This window comes from Mustela erminea, chromosome 8 (genome assembly GCF_009829155.1).
Source record: "Mustela erminea isolate mMusErm1 chromosome 8, mMusErm1.Pri, whole genome shotgun sequence".
NCBI classification, from domain to species: Eukaryota; Metazoa; Chordata; class Mammalia; order Carnivora; family Mustelidae; genus Mustela; species Mustela erminea.
Window position 1 is genome coordinate 4,607,483 of NC_045621.1, and position 17,109 is coordinate 4,624,591.

Sequence of the window (17,109 nt, forward strand, 5' to 3'; positions counted from 1 at the left end):
GCTCCTAGGTTTTTTTCTTCTTTTTGGTCTAGTTCTAATTTCTTGTTTCTTAATTAACAAATACTGATATCTTGTCATTTTCTTTTATGTAGTTAGTCCTTTTTCTCTAAAATCACATTATTTTTCGTAAACATTTTGCATGTTTTTACCCGACGGTCTAACATTCTGCTAGTCCAGTGCCTGTGTTCATTGCTTGTTCCCCAGTTCTCCCCCTTTATCGGATGTCTCTGAATTCCTGCAGCTCTTCCTGTTTGCACCACACAACTTAACCGGTAGTCATTTGCCTACGGGGCATGCCGCGTGCTTCTGCCTCTAGAAGCTGAGTCAGAAGGTGCCTTTCTCTCATCACCTTCCTCATGCTCCAGATCAACTCCAGCCCCGCTCCCCAGTCCTATTATTCTTCCCCAGGGCTCAGCATCAAAAATCTTAATTTCTCTGTGACTCCTTTTCTAATCTCTTGCTTCTCACGATTGTGCCATCACCAGACTCCCCACATGCACCCATTGAGCTCCTGCGGATCACGTGACATAGTGAAAGTGAAAAGCACATCCCAGGCTCCAAACACAAGGGGATATTTCTCTTCTGGTTTTTTCCCCCCTTCACTTATTTATTCATCATTCATGTACTCATGCTTACTCAGGTCCTAAGTGCTTTCTTGGAACACGCTTATTACTGAGGGAGCCACCAATTACGTACGTCTCTGCCCTCTGGGAGGTTCCTTCTCAGTTATGGAAATCACGTAACCGCACTCCCAGATAACCAGGGACTGAAAAGACGGAAACAAGGGAAAGTGCTGTGGGACACGGGAGAAGGGGGCAATGACTCTGTTCTGGATGGTCTAGAGAGTTAAGGAGGGAGAGGCAGCGCAGGAGCCGAATCACATCACTTCCAGATGAGCACGTCTGACGGCGTCTCGGTATACTTAGATAAAATCAACACTTGTCACCAAGGCCGCTAAATCTTCATGATCAGGCCCCTTTTCAGCTTCATCTAAGACCTTCTTTTAATTTTCTGGCTCCGGCTGTCCTAACAACCAGGGCCTTCAGCACACCGAGCTCACCTGCCCTCCTGTGCCTTTGGACAAGTTCTCATTGCTCAGAATTCCGCTTCTACAGATTTTTGTGGGGCTGGATCCTGCCCCCTATTTTTCCTTCAGTGGCAATCTCAGAGAGGCAGTCTTAAGTAGAATCTCCTTTTCCCGGGGCCCTGATTTTCAGAACATTGATTATCTGGAAGTATCTTGCTTGTTTACTCTTCTATTTCCTTATCACTCGTTCCCCCGACTGCTATCTCTTCTCTTCTTAGCATGTCTGTGCCGCCATCTTGGATGAGAACCTCCCTCAAATGTAAGCTCTGTATGGGCTGGAACTTTGTTTGTGTCATACACAGTACCGTCAGGGCTCAGCCAGAGGATGACCGATCATACATGCTAAATAAATACCTACTGTCACTGACGGCTGTCTTGACTCCAATCTTTCTCTTTTAGGACCCTTATGAAACTTTATTTCTGGGATCTTTCTCCTTAATGCTACTTTTACTATGTAGCAAATATCATGGCCAGAGGGATATAAGTGGAAGTGAGAAATGTCATTTCCAAGACTGGCTGATCAAAATTCCCATGTATGATCTTTTCTTCTCTTTTGCTTTCCATTAAATGAAGGAATAGAACCACAATGATTTAGGGAAGGGCAGGTCCGTGATATGGAAAGAGATATAGTTCCAAAAAGACCACGTGAAGACTCTCTGATTAAGAACACTTGCTTGAATTGTGAAGAAAGGGAGAATTTGTGTGTGTGTGTGTGTGTGTGTGTGTATGTGTGTTATACTTCTAAGAATTTGACACTTATCTGTTATAACATTTAGTGTTGTTAGGTAGAAGCTAGCCTTGAGCAGTGGAAAGAATGCCCCAAGGTAGAGCCCCAAGTCCTTGAGGGGACTGAGAGTAACAGGAGCTGGAGGCAGGGACCGTGATAAAAAAGCTACACATTGAAAAGCTACACATTAAAAGCACAGGGATACAATGTCCCGATTCTGTGTCTTCCAAGACCTTGGAGTCTTGGTCTTCACAGATCAAGAACCACAGGTACAGAGCTTGGGCTCTCCTCTTCCACCTCTGCTCCAGGAAACCCCTAGATTCATTATAATGCACTTGCATTGCCAGAGCACCCCCACCGAATGAAGAAAGTCTGCCATGAGCATTCTGGTACAAACCTTGTAGCACCCCAAACTCCCCCTCCGAACATGTGGGAGGAGTTTTCAAATGCTTAGAAGTAGCCCTCATTAGAGAGCCCTCACGTCACTGCTCCTACCAGCCCAAAGAGACCCAATAATATCCAAACCAAAACCACCTAGGGCTGGTTCCACTTTGTGGAAGCTGACCAGTCCCCCACCTCGAGAGAGTACCTTCTGCTTTAATAACCTGCTTTGTGCTTGCTACTTTCCTTCTGGCCATCTCTATTTCAGCGTGATCCCCATGTAAACCTTCTTGCAAGGGCGGAGACTTCCACTGATACAATGCAGACTCTCCCACCAGCAACAGCGCCACCCTAATTAATACACTTGACAATAAGTCTTCCATCATTTGGCTACGGGCATTTATCCAGCCTTCAGTTACTGCACACAACCTCAGTCATAAGCTATTCTTCCCTCTGAAAGGATAGTTTCCTGAACTACCTTAATCCTACCTTGACATCTACCCTCTAGCATTACTCAATAAAAAGGGCATGCAGCTTGGAATTACATTTAAAAAATCGGAGGTTGAACTCAAGAACGGCCCCTACCCAGAAACATATATTTGCATGTTATTGATCTCCCTAAAACTTGGTTTCCTCCTTTCTACAAGGGCAGGAAAACTACAGCCTACCTTCCTGCACATCTGTGAAGGATTACATATGATGACCCACTTGGCTTCCACAGAGGATGCACTGGACCTCCAGCCTAATTAAACATATGTTTCTTTCTGTTTCCCCCAGAAAATATAAAACTCCTCTGAGTCTTGCAAGTTCTCCACAGTGCCCCCAGTTTTATGGAGCATAAAGTTTACAAAATAGATCAGTGTGGCCTCTGAGTTCAAATTTTGACTTTGAACCTAACAGCTAAGTATATTTAGATGAGTCACTTAACACCTTTGTGCTTCATTTTCATCATATTTAAAACTGGAATGCTAATAATACCTAACTTTTAGTTTTATGAAGATTACGTCTCTTAATAAACACAAAGACCTCAGATGAGCACAGGGTACAAAGTAAGTGCTCACTAATGCTTAGTTATTATTTTCAAGGAAAATATAATCAGTTAAAATTAACCTACATATTTCAATCAAATATATTATTTTATTTCTTTGTCATAATTGACAATTCAACATTATACCTCCATGTTTTACAGTACTACATTTATGGGGCGCCTGGGTGGCTCAGTCAGTTGAGGCCTGGATTCTTGGTTTCAACTCAGGTCATGATGTCAGTGTCCAGGGATCAAGCCCCACATTGGGTTCTGCACTCAGTCAGGAATCTGCTTGAAGATTCTCTTCCTCTGCCCCTCCCCCACTCTCTCATACATAAATAAATCTTAAAAATAAAGTATTATGTTTATGTAGGTATCTATGTTTGTTATAGAAATATATCACCGTTTTTTGCTAATCTGAAGCTAGCCTTTTATTTATTATTTTTGCATTCCCTCCAATATTTGCATCCAACACATCTTTCAGTAGCGGCTGCTTATAGACACTGCAGCTAGTTGTGAGCTAGAATTGCTTTCATCATCCTGGATGGCAAATTTTGACTGTAGAAAGCTCATTTTAGAAAGAGCTCAGAGAACAGAGTAAACTACTATGTCAAAGACTTTGAAAAGACTGCAATGAATAAAAAAGGGCTGTGGTAGACAATCTCTAGAAGATCATCTGTCCCAAGTGCGTCATCCTGATGTCTTATGTCTCATTCATAACTTAGTGATGAAGGGGTGAATGGATCCACTCCTGATTAATTGTACTTGGCATTGACTGGGTGCCTGGAAAAGTCAGATTTCCTTTTCCTTCATTTCTTTTCTTCTCTCTCTCTCTCTTTCTTTCTTTCTTTCTTTTTCTTACTAAAATAAGCATTTAGATTTTCAATAATATTGATTATTTAATTGAGTGTTGCATGTAATTTTACAGTTTGTTCAATCACTGTTAGATAGTACACATCCTGTTTCTAGGGGAATATGTCTGGAACAGACCGATGTCGGCTGCCAAGGATGGCCAGCTGATTTGTTGTTTAGATGAAGCAACACATACAATATATTACTATTTGGAAGTAAACCACTGAAGACTAGCAACAGTTTTGACCCAATTTAAAACACCTTTGGGAGGACAGTTTCTCTGTAAATAATGCTTATACCTCAGAAAGCTATTTATTATGAATGCTCTGGATGCAGACAATGAAATGTTCTCCGTACACATACTATCCAGTCTCTTGGAGTTAACCAAGAAAAATGTCTAATGTAGACTTAGGAGGGATTGAGGTTTTGGTAAATATTTTAGATCAAAAATGTTAGGACAGTACTCTCAATTATATGTCTTGAGAAGTGCATAAATTTTGAAAGGATAATTAGAATATGGGCCACACAAATCATGTTCAAATCTGAATATATTTTTCATTGATTTGATTAGCATTCCGCACAATCTCCAAACTCAGCCTTAATGTTATGTAAAATTTTTAGGAGGGAGGCTCTGTTGATGAGTAAAACATGATTTGATTTTCATAAGAACATATACAGACACGTGCCTGCACACACACATAAACACAGATGGGGGGGATACACCTTTTACAGTGGTTGTCTCGGAATGCTAGGAGGATGGGATGATATCCTGATGGAGCTTTTCTATTTCTAGTTGTTTGTTTTTTTTTTTTTTTTCAAATTCTTTGTGTACCACTTTTATAATTAGAAAAAAAAATCCGTTTTAATGTTACCTTCAAGAAGATACATTAGATTGAGAAATAAAAGGCTTGACATGATATGTTTAAGTGCCAAATAGAAAGACAGAGCGGGGCAGTGCCACTAGGACAGGGAAAAAAACCCACTGTCATATGGGCCATTTTAGTTGCCCTTTAATTTAGTGATTTTTCCCTCTTTCTCTGCATATCACAATTTCTATTCTTACAGTAAGAACACGCATTTGTAAGAAACTCTCTTTTGCTACTTAGAAAGGGGCATGTACCCATCAGCTATTCTCAGGGATACCAAGGACAACTCTACTGGGCAGATGGCTTACTGGACAGGCGCTTGCTCCGCGGCACTCCTCGGCGCTCTCTGCCCTTTGGAATGATGCGGACGGTGGCGCACCAGCACTAGGGGAGGGAGGGCTGTGAGGGGCTCTTCTCCAACAGTTGTGTTACATGCCTCCTGTCTGGAAAGAACAGATCTGAAACCTATTGGTGGTTACTGTATAAATAATGTTCCCCTGGTCCATCACCAGGCTTGCTGCTGTCATTTCAACACCAGCTACCTGAGGTTGAAGCAGCTCAAAATAATCAGGGTTTGGTGACAATAGGTCTGTTCTTAGCCATCTAATGCCTAATAACCTCATCTAGTTGGATAAGGATAATCTCCACAGATAATTCAATGCTTCCATGAAAACAACAACAACAACAACAAAACCAACCCCAAAAGGAAAAGCACACAGCTTCCAAGGAAATAAAGTAGATAAACCTAGTGAAAAAGAAAATACACTGAAGCCGTCGTACAAATATGGTTTCATCACTTAAGTCTTGGTTTTCATATTCTATTTCAAGAAAAAAAAATGTGAAATTCAGTATATGTGTGTGTACACATGAAATGTGTACTACACACACATACACACACAATTTATGTCACTAAATATCTGAGAAGACAGTGAGGGGCGGTGTTTGGAGTCAGTCTGATGCGGTTCTAATCTCAGCACCTCCACCTCTGTTGGGTTTCGGGCAGACCACTTCGCTTCACTACCGTGCCTCAGTTTCTCTTCTTGTGAAATGGGAATTATTTGTGTATCTACCTTCACAAGATTATGAGAAGGATTAAAGAGCCCCGCGAATGGAAACACTCCAGGGGTGCCTGCAACATGAGAAACACGCTTTTGAAGGTTCGGATGTTTTGAGAACTAGGACACTCGTGGTTTTATTTCTGAGACTGGGGTGTTACACTGGGGTGCGGGAACCGGAATCTTTGACCCGTAGAGCACACTCGAAACTCAGCCTCAGGGGCGCTTGGGGGGGGCTCGTGGTTAAGTGTCTGCCTTCGGCTCAGGTTATGACCGCCGGGTACTGGGATCGAGTCCTGTGTCGGGTTTCCCTGCTCAGCCGGGAGTCTGCTTCTCTCTCTCCCCCTTTGCCCCATCCCCCCTGCTTGTTCTCACTTTCTCAAATAAATAGATAAAATCTTAAAAAAAAAGAAAAGAAAAGTCAAGAGGGAGTTGAGAGTGAGCATTTGGTGAGCGAGCTCCAGAAGTCAGGCAACACCCCGTTAGGAGATTCAAACAAGTCAAAAGAGAAACAAGTAACAGAAACTGTTAAGTTAGTGGTAGAAACACAATATGTACTTGGGAATTTTGTTTCCTTTGTTCTGTCTTCACAGTATTTCATTATTTTTATATAAAATGTAAGTTCCATGATTTATATTGCAAGAGCTAAATAAAAAGTATAAAAACATGTACAACATACGTGAGCTTGAGACTGCGTTACTGCCGTACTGTGTTTCTGGGCAGTCCTCCCCAGACTACGGTTGTTATCTGTCACATCCTAATTAAGTATCGTTAATCCCTGTGTGATAGCACAGTTGTGGTATAGCGACTGAGAAAAATCCCAAAGGCTTCAGAATTTAGGTGATAGCCCAATCCCTTTCCAAGGAACCCAACATCACAGAAGACCTGAGTAAGCCTTTGTTTTAAAGACCATGGTTTGTTTTCAAATTTCAATTTTATTTTTTAAGTTTTGCTTTTTACTACATGTAATGTTCCATTTTTGGAGGGTGAGTTAGTTGTTTACTTGTCATTTGTTTCTCGAGACTGATTTTTGTGCATTTGAAATGCACCGTTTTTCATTTGTCTTTTGAAGTGACCCTTAAAGTGCTCAGATTCTGTTTGTGGCTTTGTTTACATACTGGCGGCCACTACAGAAGGAAGTCTGGGTCACGGATAAGGTGTGTGTCTGCACAGATCTTCGTAGAGACGAGGTACTAAATGCTAGTCTTAACTCTAATTGCATTCTGAATCTTATTTCATTGTGTGGAATTAAAAAAAATACAAGATTCTTTTCCCCTTGATTCAGTAGGATAAGTAGAGGAATACATAAAAGAAGGAAACAAAATAAAACTTTTACAGTTGGTTATGGATTAGCTAAAAATATCAGCATTTTCCCTTGAAATGGTGGGAATGGAATTATATGTGTTACCCCAAATCCAGAGCTGCATATTTCCATGTCTGGAAAAATTTTCTGGGCAAATGGAGGCATGAAAGAGAAGGGAGATTTGTCTTATAAATAAATACAATCTTAAAAAAATTCAAAGGGGTGCCTGGGTGGCTCACTTAGGTAACAGCTGCTTCGGCTCAGGTCACGATACCAGGGTGCTGGGATTGAGCCCCATGTAGGGTTCCCTGCTCCTCTCTCTCTGCCTGCCTCTCCCCCTGCTTGCGCGCTCTCTCTCTCTCTCTGGCAAATAAATAAATAAAATCTTTAAAAAATAATAAAAATTAAAATTAAAGAAAAGATTTGTTTTTATTCTTCAGTTCTCCACCCAGCTCTACAACAAGAAATGCCATGGCAGTTTTCAGAGGTGACTGCACTGTGATCATGGTGGAGAAGAGGCAGTTTGAGGGAGTCAAACTCCCAACTCTAGGAACCTCGAAATCAAAAAGGTTTTCTCGTAAAGCCGTCTTTACAAACAACAAAAACCTTGGATTTTCAAGAACAGACCTATGTTTCTCATTGTGTGAGTGTTTTTATTCTCTCCATCAGTAAACACCTGTTAGAAGTCAGTCCTAATTAAGTAAGCACATTTATAGTTCTGGGGCGAGAGAGCAAAGGATTTCCACGAAAGGCATTTACCCTCAGGGAAGACTGAATGGACTCTGGGATCACTAAGATTTTGGGACTAATGGGTGTCCTCTTCTGCAGAGATCCCGTATACGGTCCTAACCAATCTTCTTTTTACTTAGTGGAAAACAACTGGAAAGTTTCCAAATGCAACACAGTCCTTTTGTTCAATTGTTGACTGGTAGTAGTTTTAAAAGAAATCATTTCTGTGTTCCCCTCAGAGGTGTCTTAATTTTCCCTATCAAGCTCATAATCCAAAAGCTCTAAAGTCAGCAGGACCTGATGCCTAATTTGCTTCAATGTATGGTGGAGTCTAGCGCCGGCGATCACCACGGCCATTGTCCTGCTTCAAATATTCATGATTCTCCGCAGTCCAAAATGCATTAAGAGTGGGAACGACGCCAGCCACAGTCTTCCTAGTGACAAGGAGGCTTCTCAGATCAAAGACGCAAGATGTTAAAGACTTCAAACTAAACCGTCTTTGTACGGCTCACAAAAGGGATGCCAAAGCCCACACCCTGTCTCAGTGACGGAACGTCCGTGAAATAAAGAAAAACATGGGTGCGCATTCAGTTTTTCTGAACTCATTTTACTGCAGCTACTTTGTGTTTTTTTGCCCTTTCTTCCTGTTGCAGCCTAACTCAAGGATGTGCTGCCGTGAAACTGGAAAACGTGATTAATGCTTTCAGAGAGAAAATGAACAGCTACTGAGGAATTAATAGCATTTTAGCCAATACGATTTTGCTAATGGAGCCTGAGGAGCATGTAGAGAATGATACAAAAGCAACGTTACAGTGGGAATAGGAGCTATCAAGCTCCCATGTGAAGCAAATACACATAATTTAAATTGTCCCTTTATAACATTTCTCACGAGCCACATCTCCTTTTACACCTGTGCGTCCTTCCTCGATCTATCCCGACACCCTGGAAATGTCAGGCGTGTAGCCGATTTCCTACCCAGCCATTCCTGGGATCAGACCCAGCTATCAGCTTGCTTTTTTCTTATATTAAATCAAGTATCAACCCTGGGGCTCTGAACTATTTCTGACTGACAGGACCAACAGAAAGTTCTAGGCTAATTACTTCTTAGGAGTAGCTCCCAGTGCAAAGAGAGTTACCATTGACCTACTTTGGACTCACTGAAATAATTTATCAGGTAAGATAATTAAGGGAATAAAGAGCTGTTTCTAAAACTAACCAAGTATCAGAAGTATTTGTTGAAATCATGAGTTGGTATTCCCTGTGCTATCAGATGGGGCTTTATGACTCTGCAATGAGTCAGCTTTATTATGTTTGACTTATTTATAAGCCATTCTTTTCCCTTATAAATTATATTTGGCAGGATATATTTGAGAGTCTCTTTGATGTATAAACTTATTAGTTTTGAATTTTTTTGGTCTAGATATCAAGAGACGCAATCTTTTAAGTCCTTCTTTCCTTCCCCTCTTAACCCCTTCCCTATAAAGAAGCTTTCACATCTCTTTGCACAGGGGTCCCGTTTGCTGGACGCCCGTCCCAAGTACAGGGAAGCCTCCACACGAGAGTGCATGTATCTGCCTTGCGAGCCACCTCCCACGTGGACTGTTAATTCTTTCTTTTGAAAGCTTAATTCTTTCCCACACTTAGGTCAACAACCGTTTAACTGAAGAATTTTCTGAAACCATGGTGTTTCTTCGGTATTGAGAAAACCTGATGATCTTCTGATTTCTACAGCCCTGATGCTCTCCATAAGAGAAAAAAGCAAGGGAAGAACCTTGAAATGAAATCAGAGACTATAAGTGAGGGGCTTCTACCAGCTTCTAAACCATCTGTTCTCTCAAAGGCATTCAAACGCAAGGTGCTTAAGATCATGTTTATCAGTGGCATCCTCTAATCATTATTCTTTCTCCTTTTCCTCCATTTTCATCCAGCTTCCTAATCTATCATGTATCCACCTATCTTTTCCATGGCCAGTGTGACTGGATCACTCAAAAACTCATCCAGCTACGAAAAGAAGATCAACTGATTATGACTGTATCGATCAGCTGGTTTTTAATTCTAACAAAGATTTAACTTCATCTAGAAAGTACATAAGCATTTTTGAAAAACTAGACTTAATTTTTGTACTGAAATATAAAATATTAATTTCTTTGGCCAGGGTTAAAGAAAGATCAGGAGTTAATTTTTCATGTTTGTTCCAATATTGCAGATACAACAGTAACTTAATAGGAGCATTCCTTGTCTTGTTATTGATTCGTAAGACTAGATTGGAGAGATTTGTATGCGTAAAACTGTGAGTTATTCAGTATCAAGGGAAAAAAATAAAATTAAAGACTGAGTTGTCCTCTTTGTTGGCACATAGCATAGGCAGGGTGTTACGTCTGGGAGAGGAGGACCTGATGATGGTTTCCTCCCAAACCAGCACCACGTCAAGGCTCCCCTGCTTCGCTTGACTAGTACTGGAGTCAGATCACTCCCCAACTGCTTCCTATCGCACTTTATAGTCTCTTCCGCTCCATGCCCATTTAATTTCATTTATCGCTTTATTCCTGTGTCCTTCAGCTGTTCCCGTCTGCCCTTCACGGTCATAACTAACGCAACGTGTTAACATACAAAGGTATTTATGTAAATGAAAATCAATACGCTGCCGTTTTCAGCACCATTCCTTCTTGCTTACATCGGACATTTTCAGTACATTTTATTTAAATGCTAACAACTTTTCATTCTTGCCTGGGAAGTATAATGATCTTCTTGGCTCCCTGCCCCCTGCATCCCTCTAATCTTCACGGCTATAGCCACTTACCCCCATCTGGAGGTTCAGCTTTATTCCGCATTTTGGAACTAATCTTGTCTCCAGGCTGGGGGCGTACAAGATGTCCTAGCCAGAAGCTAACTGATTCAGCATCCAGTCAGCCTTGCTGCTGGTTTCATTCTGACCTTGTAGTTTATTTCTGCGATGTAGACACTCGTCCCAGCCCCTTGTAACCAAGCTTGGCTTTCTACTCCAGTTTCCGCCAGTGGGTATCTATCTAGTCTTGTCTGTATCTGCCGCTGTTTTCCTGATTGATAATGAGCTCCCTGATCATGGGAGTTCTGCTTTGCCTTCTCCTTGTTCCCTTTGAAGTGAGTTTCTTCCTCTGAAGACTGGGACTCACGACCTACTGTTGGATCTTTCTGACGCCACCGGCCTTTTCCGTATCTCCTCATCCCACCCGCCCTCAGACCATAGATTGGAACTTTTGCTAGAATACCAGCAGGGACACTGCCTGCCTGGACATCTTCCCACTGCCTGATGCAGGCGTCCACCCTGTCACTGGCTCTAACCTTGTAGGTCTTGAGTCGCTGGATGTAAGCTGCCTGCAGTCTGGCTGTCTTATTGTTCCAGACATGGCAGGAGAAATACGATTTTGATTACATCTTCGGTTGAATTGTTAATTTAACCCCTTCCAGTTACTTTCTCCTCATAGCTTCACTCTAGCCCTTCACGTCAACACCTCAAAACTCAGTTTCCTCTTTGCAAAGGGAAATAATGGTGGAATCTACCCCTAGGGTAATTTTGAAGGTAACTAAGAAGAAAAAGTACACAGATGGACCCTTTGGGTATGATCAGGGCAGGACCAACACACTCTTTCCACTATCATGCTATGAACAACTCACTCTGAACTTGGGGTTACTCCTTTTGGGTATGATCAGGGCAGGACCAATACACGTGGATGCCCTAGAGGACTCACATGTTGGGACTCATGCAAAATAGTGAATTTCATGCATTGTTAATTGTTCAGCATATCTTTTCAGAAGAAGCTGAGTGTTGCTCAGATGAAGAGAGAAGCTGATCCCGAGAGAAGCCCAGAAGTCATTCTTGGCTTTACCGCCTTCCTGACTCAGCTATGGGTGTGTGTACGCACGTACCCTTAAATACAGTCGCCGCAGCTACCCAAGTCTGCCCTATGAGAGAGCAGATTAACAACTACCCGTTGTTTATCGACCGCGGTTCTTGAGGGATGTTCTGATAAACATGGTCTCTCTTTCCATGTCTTCACCTTCATAGTACTGGGGGGTCTTAGCGGTATCTGAAATGTATCTTTTCAAGTAGAGCTCTTGGCAGCTGCCTGGCTCGTCCAGCTCTTGATTCAGTTTCAGAAATTACTTGCTGTCATTACAAGCCTCGTTTCCCCCTTCGGAACTGGACAAGAAGACGACGCTGAAAATGTCTGTTAGGAAGTGGTTGATGGAGTCAAAAGAAAGGACTAATTGTTACAATTTGTGGAAAGAATGGAAAGAACACGTTACCAGACGTCCTCGGCGTCTTCATCGCATTCTGCACCAAACTGGCAAATATCACAGGTTGACGTCTCCTTCTGACTGGTTTCTCCTGAGCCTTCGTGAACTGGAGAACGAGAGAAAGTGAACAACACGGATTCGGATAAGTGGTTTAATACCAACACTCCAAGACTGTTCTAGCAAAGCTGCTACTTTTCCAACAGGCCTGCTTGTTCTGTGGGGCGTCAACGAACGCCCTAGTTACCTCCTTTCTTGCCTGAATTTGAGGAAAACACTAGCAATAATATGCCACCCGTCGGTTTGTAGTAAACACTTCAGCTTTTAACAAGCAAAGGGAAACGACAAACAAGAGGGTTTACTGGATTCATCAAAAAAGCTTGGCTAATAAGTAGACCATGTGAAAGAGTTATTAATTAAAAGGGACTTAGACTGTTACTTGCCTAGAGGAAATAACTAGTGTTTATTTTATAAGGAATACTTAGCTTCTTCTCTTTCCTAAATTACAGATTTTTTTTCATTCAAAGGTTTTCATACATAATTAAAAATATTTAGATAGGCAGCCTCGACATTAGATATGTCTTCTTTTTTCCTCAAGATGTTTCATACTTACAAGGAAAATATATGGATTATAAATTTTTAGCAAACTGCTTCCAGTTGGTTTACACAGTAATTTCTTGAATTTTGTATAAATATTGTACAGAGCCCATTATAGTGATTTCCTCTAGGAGGGTTATAAAAATATATTTCATTTAAAAAATATATATTCTCACTGATGATTATATTTTGATATTGATCCTTTTTCTCCTATAAATTACAAACATAGAAATGTGCAATATATAACTTAATTATAAAAGTAACTTTTCAAGATCAGGACACAATAGTGTAAGTTGGACTCAAATATTTTGTTGACTCCAAAGAATGAAAATTTGAGCATTACTATTAACCCAATTTAAAAATATGTAGTTGAAAGGAGAAATAGTTTTGGTTATAAATGAAAAATTGCAACAACCTAACTACTATAATAAATAATTATATTCTGTGGACATATAATATACTTCAAAATGGATGTTTAAACCAAGAGAATCTTTAAAAAAACGTATTTCTGTTAAAGGTTAGGTATTTTCAATAGAAAAAGACCAGAAGCTGTTAAGTATAGCATCAGCTCCAATCTTAATGGCTCCTAATCAGATAACATCTTTAACAAAGACACATACATTAACATGCACCCCGAAACGAACAAATCCAATCCAACTTATTTTGTTTTAACATATTTTCCTCATTTTTTCTTTGTCTATTAGCAAGAGAGTTTTTAATATTTACAAAAGCAGAGGTCTTTATTCCTTGATTTTCTTTAATTCACTTCTGTGCTGGGTAAGTGATTTAATTTACAAAAACAAAAACAAAACAAAACGAAAAAACAAAAAAAACAGGAAGACATCTAAGGAAGTTCTCTGTTTTAGTTTTCCCAGAGTAGAAATATTTATTTTTTATAAAGCAACATTTTTCCCTCCTGTACTTGATGGTTTGCATTTGTATGTCAAAAAAGTTATGAATTAGGGCGCCTGGGTGGCTCAGTGGGTTAAGCCGCTGCCTTCAGCTCAGGTCATGATCTCAGGTCCTGGGATCGAGTCCCGCATCGGGCTCTCTGCTCTGCGGGGAGCCTGCTTCCTCCTCTCTCTCTGCCTGCCTCTCTGCCTACTTGTGATCTCTCTCTCTGTCAAATAAATAAATAAAATCTTTAAAAAAAAAAAAGTTATGAATTAAACAGATCAACTTCAACTGCAAAAGTATGGATTGTATAGTTTTAAATTTGGGAACGTTCAGAAAAGGTCTTCCTCCCCAGAATGAAGGAACTTCCGACTTTGATAGAATGGACTGCGCTTACCATCCACGCTGTTCCTTTAATACAGGCAGGCCCATTAGAGCGGACCATGGGGCTAAGAAGGGAGCTGCCGCCTCTCCTCAGGAGGGACTCAGCAGCTGCGGTCTCTTTATTACTTTCTTATTATTAATGCAACTCAGAAGCTGCTAATGGGAGAGGCTTTTAGTGTTAGCAAGATTAGCAGCTTCCAGACTGAAACTTCCCACCACTCAGGAAACATACTAACGCAACTGGAAGGTCCTTAATGAGCAGTTATAGTCGCTTAGGGGCGACCCCATTTTCTTTTGCAGTAGAGGTCCTTGGTTAGTTAGGGACCTACTGGAAGTAACCCTAGGGAATGAGTTGTGCAAACTCAGCTCAACTAATATTTCTCCTGGAAGTCATATCATGTTTCAATGAATGGATGGTTATCGGTAGAATCAAGATGTTTGCAAACTCTCCCATGCGGATGAAGGGGCAAATTCAGAAGTCGTCGAAGCAATGCCTCCATCAATAAATATTCCTGGAATAAGGTGATTTTTTATGACATCATCCACAATGAAAACCAAAGTAAAATCTTTCCATGTTACCTGAGGCATGGGCTTGCACGTTTGTAATAAATCCGTACGTAGTTTTCATTTAACCAAGTTGACCAGTGATTCTTAATGGGGCTCAGGAGCTCTGGTAAATTTGGTTTGTTCATTTACTTATAGTTTTTAGCGTAACGGCCCTGGGATATCCTTGGAGATACTGAATTGTAACCTGGTGTTTGGATATGTATATTCTAAAAGAAGGACCATCCCTCAGCCTAAATGATACCAAGAAGGACCTGTCCCAAACATTCTCTCCACGCATTGTTTGGCACAGGTTACCCTGCACGGGGAGCACCTGGAGGTCTGATTAAAATGCAGATTCTTTTTTTTTTAAAAAGATTTATTTATTTATTTGACAGACAGAGATCACAAGTAGGCAGAAAGGCAGGCAGAGAGAGGAGGAAGCAGGCTCCCCGCTGAGCAAAGAGCCCTATGCAGGGCTTGATCCCAGGATCCTGGGATCATGACCTGAGCCAAAGGCAGAGGCTTTAACCCACTGAGCCACCCAGGCACCCCTAAATACAGATTCTGATTCAGCAGGTGTGAGGTGCGGCCTGAGGTTATGCTCTTCTCATAAGCCCCCACCTACTGTCGCTGCAGGTCCACAGACCACATTCTGGGTAGCATGGATAGCACCATTTTTTTCAAACCACAATTCACAATTTATTAGTGGGTAATGAAATGGAGTTAGTGGGTCACTTACTAGAGTTTTTGTAAACATGAAACAGAATATACTAGAAGAGAAAACACGGAGTGCATCTCATTTAGCAAGTATAGGTTTTATTTTATAACACTGTTTTAGTTACCCATATGTACAGCTACACAGAGCTGCAATATAAATTTCATTTCTTACTAAAGGTCACAGTCGTAAAAGCTTGAAAACGACTGATTTAGCACACGGTAGATGCTCAGTAAATGAGTATTGAGTTGGACTGTTTCTTCTTCTTGTTCTTTCTATGTTATCAGAAATGAGAAGGGTCAGTTCTTAATCATTTGTGTCCATCCACTGATTATGCAGGCATAAAATTCATGTATCCTAAAGTATTATTTCAACTATGCATTTACATTTTAATCCTTTTATTTTGGGAAGTAAAATAATTATTTCCCGTTATTCTATAGATACTTAGATTTTAGCGAGTAACCGAGGGAAATTTGAGGGGTAAAGGAGGCAGAGCTCCTGAAAGCGTGTTTTATCAAATGTGCTGCCCTTAGTTAGAACTGATTTCATCCTTTAAAACTCTGGATTGGGGGATTATTAAGAGGTAATCAAATTACTTCTCTCTCAACTTCCCTTGCCCCAGTGGTTTTATCTGGAGGTTACCCAAGTTCCTTTATCACCACCTGGTTCTGGCCCTTTCTATAGGTCTTCACACCAGATGTGCCAGGGGATCCCATTCTCTTCCTGACACACTAGAGTGCCTCCTGGGTCTCTTCTAATATCCTAACCCATGTTATGATGTTTGCGAAAACACAGTGAAATACAGTGTTCAGTTATTCAATGCCATTTATTTTTTTAGAAATTGCAGTAGGATTCATATTCATTGAAATGTTTAGGTGTTAAGTGTATCTTTCAATCTGTTCTGAAGGATGCCTATCAAGACAAGGAACAAGGCTACCGTCCCAGGAGATTCCTTTGTATCCTACTGCTGCTCAGTCTCGATGTACAGACCGATCAGTGATCTGACTTCACCCCAGATATTTTTGAACTATTTCAGAATATCACATCAATGGACTCCACAATATTTCATGATGGTGCCCACCTTTTTCACTCAGCATCAGAGCTTCTGAGATTAATTCAGGTGATTATGTGGATCAGGAGTTTCTCTATACTCCTTGGCATTGAAAGGAATGAATATATCAGCTTATTTATCCATTTTCTTGTTGAAAGAGGGTTGCTTTTAGTTACTAGCTGGAAACAATAACTGTGTATTTATTAGTAAAGCTGCCATAAGTATTCCTGTGAAAGACTTTTTGTGCATATTAGTTTTTATATCTTTTGGACAAATATCTAGCAGTGGTATAACTGGGTTTCAAGGTAAAAATTATTCTTGTTTCTCTTTTTATTTTCAAGTTTCAGGAATTTTTAATATATTTTGGGTATCAATTTCTGTCAGATGTGAAAACTGTCTGATGACGTGAAGTAGAGGTTGAGCTTCTGTCTCTGTTTTCCCCCTACGGATGTAAGTTTTCTTTCATGACCTATGACTGTAGTGAAGTATGTTGACTGATTTTCTTATGGTAAGCCAGTCTCCCATTCTCGTGGTAAGTCCAACTTAATCATGGTATATAATCCTTTTATGTAGTGCTGGATTTCATTTGACAATATTTTGTTCAATTTTCAAAAATCTAT

General features: G+C 40.7%; 1 protein-coding gene across 2 annotated transcripts in view; it reads right to left on the minus strand.

The window, feature by feature from the left end:
* Nucleotides 1-17,109, minus strand: part of TMEFF2 (transmembrane protein with EGF like and two follistatin like domains 2) — a 243,227-nt gene that overhangs the window by 99,385 nt on the left and 126,733 nt on the right. For both annotated transcript variants that reach the window (XM_032354243.1, XM_032354242.1), the window contains exon 5: nucleotides 12,315-12,411. In XM_032354243.1, coding sequence (XP_032210134.1) covers nucleotides 12,315-12,411 — 97 coding nt within the window. The remainder of the gene's footprint in view (nucleotides 1-12,314; nucleotides 12,412-17,109) is intronic.